The following is a 6429-nucleotide window of genomic DNA, read 5'->3' as shown; positions in this document are numbered from 1 at the left end:
AGGAGGAACTTCTTTACCTTGAGGGTAGTGGAGCACTGGAACAGGCTGCCCAGAGAGGTTGTGGAGTCTCCCACTCTGGACACATTCAAAACCCGCCTGGACGCCGTCCTGTGCAACCTGTTGTAGGTGACCCTGCTCTGGCGGGGGGGTTGGACTAGATAATCTCCAGAGGGCCCTTCCAGCCCTAACCATTCTGTGATACCCTCAGAGTTTGTGCCATTAGTGACAAGGACTATTTCTACTGCTGATTTTTATAACCTTTTAACATATTCTTTCCCCGCCTTAAGATTTTTTTATTCACACTGAAAAGCCCTTATCTTTGTTTTCCCTTTTAATTTAATTGTAAAATCAGTATTATTTTTCCCTGTATGGGGAGGTTTCTGTACTTTTGGATCTCCTTCTTGCTCTTGTACCATCACCCATAGGGATTTATCTGCTTACATCATTCAGTGCCCAGATTTTGGATAATGTTCTATAGGCCGTAAAGCAGATGATGGACGTATCGGGGATGGTAGGTGGGTGTTTTTCTTCTTTTAGCACTTGTTTGTACAAGTTCTTGTGTGTAGCAGTTGTTTTAGTGTTATCTTTATCAATGGGGGTATTTGTTGCCCTGGATGACAGGTATTATAACATCCCAAGATGCTTTGTTGCTGACAGCTGTGATGTTAGCTCTGTCTTGGTCAGGCAGGGTCTAGACCTATTTACTGTATTTTAGAACACATGGTATTTGCCACGGGATGTTTTTTGCCTTTTTTTTTTTTTTTAATTATTGTTAGTATGCAGTACATGGATATTTTCTTGGACCTAACTCTTAAAACTCCATGATCATCTCTGGGTGTAGGTCAGAGCTATTTTGGTGCTTGTAATTGTCTAGACTGGGGTTTTTTCTTTGGAATTGTTTTCTTCTTTTCTTACAGTTCTTTCTACCTTTACCTACATTGAATTTCTTCTGATGTTTTAATCATTGGTAAAGTTGTGAAAGGTATTTCTGGAAATCCTTGGCTTTTAGTGTTACTAGCCTGAAAAAATTAGTAACAGCAAATTTTTCATCTCCCCCCCCCCAATTATTTCAGTTACTCTGATATGCACAAGGCTCTGACCCAGCCTTGTGGGATCCCAAGACTGAATGGAAAGGCCCAAGCAAGACACTGGAAATAGAGATTTTATGCCCCATTTTTTTGTTTGTTTACCAACCAGTTATTTATCCTATTGGGATATTTTTTTTCCTTTTCTCCAGTAGCTACTTAAACCTCTTTAGTGACAGACGTTGTCAAAAGTGTGTTGAAGAAATCCAAGTAGAATATGTTCTTTTCCTGGATGCTCATTAACAGCCTCACAGACCTCTTAGCACTTCATGAGCAATGACACTCCAGTATAAAACTTGTGTTGACACTACCCCAGTACAGTGATTTCTCAGTCTGTTCACTAATTCTTCACTTTATTATGCTGTCAATTTGCTCAGTACAGCTGTAAAATTTGTGTTTCCTGACTTTTTCCCTCTCCATTCAAAAAATGGTGTCACGTTTGGCATCATTCATTCTCTAGCAAGAAGCCCTTCCTTAAGCCCTGTGCTTAAGTACAGTAATGAGGGGTCTAATGGTGCTCAACTTAGGCACAAATTAAAAAAAAATACACAAAAAACCCCCCCTTAACATTAAAGCACTGCAATGCTTACAATATGGGTGCCCACCTGCAAGAATAAACCACAGTGGAGTAAGTTAGGTGTTGGTGGGTTCTTTCATATTGAATGCTATAAGGATGCAACTGGGTAGACCAAATATTAAATGTAGCTTATAGAAAAACACTAAGATGGCTCTTTAAGGCTTTTTTAGGCCATGAGCCTGAGTAACTTAAGGTACTCATTTTCTAATTTTTGCATATATATTATTATATTATAATAATAATAATAATATATATTGTATAGTACAACTAATCTAAATATATATTTTTATATATAACATATTTTTTTTTTACAACTTGTTTTATGTATATCTTTTCTACAGATGTTCCTTCTCTAGAGAAATACTAATAATTTGCTTTGCTTTTGAGGTGGAAGGCTCTTTAACTGCATAAAAGGCAGCGAAGTGTTATAAGGATTAAACAGACAAAAAGCTGTGTCTACTTGAGACACAGTTCTTATTAGTTATACCATCATGAGATGTTTTACATATGCTGACCACCTTTTTCTCCTTACATTAAGGAGATTGGGAGTACAGAAAGGAAACCTATTAGGCTACTTTATTGCTTCCCTGAGTTTGGTGAAATGAAATGTATTTTCTATTTAAGCATGACGTTTGGTAATAATTTTAGTGTAATAGGAACAAGAGTTAAATCTAGGAAAAGCAACAAGGAGTAATTATCGCTTATCACTTGTCAATCTGATCTGTCAGTCATCTATAAGAAATTGCTATATTACTAGTTAAATATCCTGATAATTAGCTCCATTTGATTTTGATCCACTTTAATTTCTGAGAGGTAATTTTTAATGTTTTACAGTTTGACATTATTTATTAATGGGGTTGATGTCTAAGCAAACTGATGCAGTAACACTACATAAGTGGTAACTTCTGCTGTGAGCTCTAAGTACACTGAAGTTCCATTTTCCGCTGCCAGGCTACCCCTGAGACACACTGCACTCAAGTTGCGGAAGGTCATCACAAAGTTAAATGGGGACAGAACTGGTAACAAAAAAAAATGCTAATTGTAACCTGTCCGTTTTTCAACTGATTGGCACAGGAGAATGGTACTTGGTTGAGGGTGACTATTGTGGGTGTCCTGCTAAGGTGCCACATACTGATTATACTGACAAATACCAAGAAACAACAGTGCAAATACTTTTTTTTTTGACAGGTAACTTTATTAATAATGGTCTTGGCTCTGTCACACCTACCAGGTGCCAGTCTTTTTTCACACTCTGCAAGACTTTCTGAAGAATAAACTACAAAGGCATAAAGTTAGTTGAAGCTACTAAGACACACATTTGAAGGTGGGTCTGTTTTGGTCTTTTTTTTTAACAGAAGTTTCCATGAATGTGTGTCAAAAAACTTAAATACATTGAGAAATACAGCAGAAAGACTATATTTACAGTCAATTATAATGGGCACTGCCAACATATCCAATAAAAAAAATAAAACAAAAACATTTTTCATGTTTCTTTCATGCTTTTTTTTCACAGAGATTTTTAAATATGATTTTGTTTTTTAAAAAATACAATAAGGAAATAATTACATTCTTAATATGAGAACATTATTTTACAACATACAGCCTGGGCCAATTAATTTGAAAGTGTCTTTAACAAAAATTGATACTAAATTAAGTATTATGCATTTCAAAAATCAAATTGCCACAATCATTTCATTAAAAAAAACACCTTTGATCCCCGACAGTTATGATCTGTTTTTTTTTTTTTTTAAAAAAAAAGCATCATAAAAAACAATTAAAAAAAGCACCTGGTACAGTAACAGGAGTTTGTTGAGGAAGCACATTTTCTTAAAAGACATAGAAATGGTTTAAAATACAAGAGTTTTCCTTTAAAACAAAACTCATGCTGCTCTATTGCTGACTTTGCCAGGTGATCCTGAAATCTAAAAATGGTGAAAATACAAGCTCTGTCGCTTTTTATAAAAAAATTGTACAGCAACAGTACTATTCAAGAAAACAGAGTATATATTTCACAGCACCAAATGTGGTCTATAGAGAGGTTATTTTCCCGAGGTTTGGGGTTTGTTTTTCCTTTTTTCAAAACCTTGGCCATTATAAAGAATAGACGTGTCACTAATGCAAATTGCCATGGTACCAATGTACTTACACGGTAGAGAATGTACTTATACATTAGAGACGTACAATTACAGGATGTGCAGGTTGGGGGTGAGGGGGAGGTGGTGGCTTTATGGAGCCTTTGCTGCAGGAAGGGCAAAGGATGCTTAATTTGGCTGCAGCGCCAGGGCTGAGGTTGTGTGCACGGCCCCAGCACCGCGCGATTGCTGTTTGGCTGGACAGAGATTTGCACACTTCTATCTCAGGCATGCGCTAAAACCTGTCCTTGCCCAGGATTTGTTTTTTCTTCATAGGATATAAGGGGGTGGAAGATACAACGGGTAAAAATATTGGGTAAACAAGATAAGTGATTTGGCTTTTGACTACTCTGCACTACTTGATGCGGGACCACTTCTTAATGGCAACTGTTACATCATTGCAAACGTTGACTAGAAGCCTAATTTGCATCATAAATATGTACAGATATAAATTAAATATTTATTGAAATATACAAATAAATAACTTAATTTGAAATAAAAAGCCTAAATGAACTTACTTTTGCTTCAAATTTGTTTCTGCTAATATTTAAGGGAACTTGATACTGTTTAGTCCATAGTCATACAGCATAGAATGTGCCCTCCACTTATAGAGTTAGTAAGTAAGCAGATGACCTAAATTAATATAAAACCATCCTGGTTTCAGTGAAAACCACACTGACACTTGCTTCCCTACGCTATCTGCATTCCTGCGGGACTTTGTACAAAGCACAGTCCCAAGAAGCAAAGAGCCTTTTCTCATGTTGGGCCCCATTTCTGCTCTGCTGAGGTCAGTGGGATCGCTGGCATTAATCGCGTTTGGGAACAGGACACAGCCCTGTGTCCTAGCAGCTCTCAGGTCTTTCTGATAGCTCTGTGCCTTCAAATCCCACCAGCTCCTGTGGAAAGTCCTCTGGCATCCAGCTCAGCTGGGAATCCCAGTGTACCCTTCAAGAGTTACACACGCCTATTCCTAAAGGTAAGAGACGAACTATAGTTTGGGCCATAAAGGGATGTGATCCTTGATAACTGCTGTCTTGCCAATGTCTGTGGTTTTAATTGCAAGTCTTAACTAATTATCAAGACTCCAGCCCTAACATCTGTGATTATCTCGAAGTATGAGTAGTATTTTAATTTTTTTAATTAAAGTAATTTTCTAGTCCTCACAGTTGAGAAAAAAAATCTTGATGTCATTGAAGGCTCTCCAAAGGCTTAAAAAAACACAGAGAAAAAAAATAAAAGAATCCAACTCATTGCATGGGGGTGTTTGTTTTTTTTTTTCTCTCTCTCTCCCCTGATTTTTTAAAGACAATCTTGAGACTTTGAAGGACTTTAGTTGACAATTTACTGCATGTAAGTTCTCAGGAGTGATGTGGATGGAGATAAAGAACAGATTTCTATAATTTTACAGACTAAAATGCAAGACACTGTTTCCCAGTACACAGAAATGGACTCCTGTCGAAGAAAATCCCCAATTCTTTGTAAAACTGTTTATAAAAGAGCCTGGAAACTATCATCTTTTCAATCCATCTTCCTCAAAAATAATAGCTGAGGTCTGAAAAGATGAAGGAAACTAAGTACAGCAGTGTTCTATAACTCAAGTTTAACAATACTATTTATAATAATATTATTAAAAAAACAAACAAACAACAAGACTGACTGCATAAGCTATTCTGAGTTGCCATTATCTGTTGATTAATTTCAATTACGTTTTCTTTTTCAAAAAGTATAGAAAAGAAGCAGTATCCAAAAATACCTGTTTACCTTTTAAAAAAAATCAGGAACAAATCATAGTTCAACAACATGACCTTCGAAAATGACTGGTGCTTTGGAATAGTAATAAAGAGAACGTACTAAAATGCATTATTTTTTTGAAGTATGGCAGCTTTTTATCTCCCAATGACAAAATCATCTGTTCAAATAGTATCCAAAAAATGCTTCACAGCTGAGTCATGTCATCCCACGGTCTTGCACCAGCATAGGGGACAGCGGCACTGAAGAGCTCCTGCCTTCCTGGCCAAGCAAGTCGCACCGTTTCTGTGAATACATTTCTTCAGTTTTCTTTTGCCACGTCAACATCTAACAGCAAAGTGACTGCTAACGAGCAAGACTTTGCTCAGCCACCTCTGTGGCAGATGTCGCAAAGTCAGTTTTAACCTGTATGAGTACTTCTTATCCATAATGATTTCACACCAGTCTTCAGTGGTGTTCAGGCCATCTGATGCGATATAGTTAACGTTGCTGGTCTATGCTGTTTCAGCAAAGTAAACTTTCAACTGCTACTTTATGCTCCTTTTTAATTACTATGGTTGGTTTGGTTTTTTTGGTTTTCATTTTCTTTACCAGTGAAGTTGGAAATAAAGAGTTACAGCTAATAAAAAGGGGCACACGTAGTTACACAGCAATACAGTAGAGGGAATACAGGCAAATTAGCGCCAAGCTACCATTAACTTAAGAGAATTATTAAACCTCTTATGTTGTATCGCTTGATACCACCTTTCAGATGAGTCTTTTGCAGCCTACGTCTTGGTCCATAATAGGTAAGGCTTTTACGGAAAGTGAGTGGTTTTGCTGTATTTATGTTCCATTTTTCATCTCCCATTCCTGGAAAGGGGGGGAAGGGGCGGGGGGAGAAAAA

At 37.1% G+C, this 6429-nt stretch overlaps 1 protein-coding gene across 2 annotated transcripts in view; it reads right to left on the bottom strand.

Annotated features, from left to right (window-relative positions):
* Positions 1-5900: 5900 nt before the first annotated feature.
* Positions 5901-6429, bottom strand: part of AFAP1 (actin filament associated protein 1) — a 64683-nt gene continuing 64154 nt past the window's right edge. For both annotated transcript variants that reach the window (XM_009890526.1, XM_009890527.1), the window contains one exon: positions 5901-6395. In XM_009890526.1, coding sequence (XP_009888828.1) covers positions 6369-6395 — 27 coding nt within the window. In that variant the 3' untranslated portion in view covers positions 5901-6368. The remainder of the gene's footprint in view (positions 6396-6429) is intronic.

The sequence above is a fragment of the Charadrius vociferus genome, unplaced genomic scaffold, assembly GCF_000708025.1.
Source record: "Charadrius vociferus isolate BGI_N301 unplaced genomic scaffold, ASM70802v2 scaffold88, whole genome shotgun sequence".
NCBI classification, from domain to species: domain Eukaryota; kingdom Metazoa; phylum Chordata; class Aves; order Charadriiformes; family Charadriidae; genus Charadrius; species Charadrius vociferus.
The sequence above is the reverse complement of the archived record's forward strand: the minus strand, read 5'-3'. Positions and strand labels throughout refer to the sequence as shown.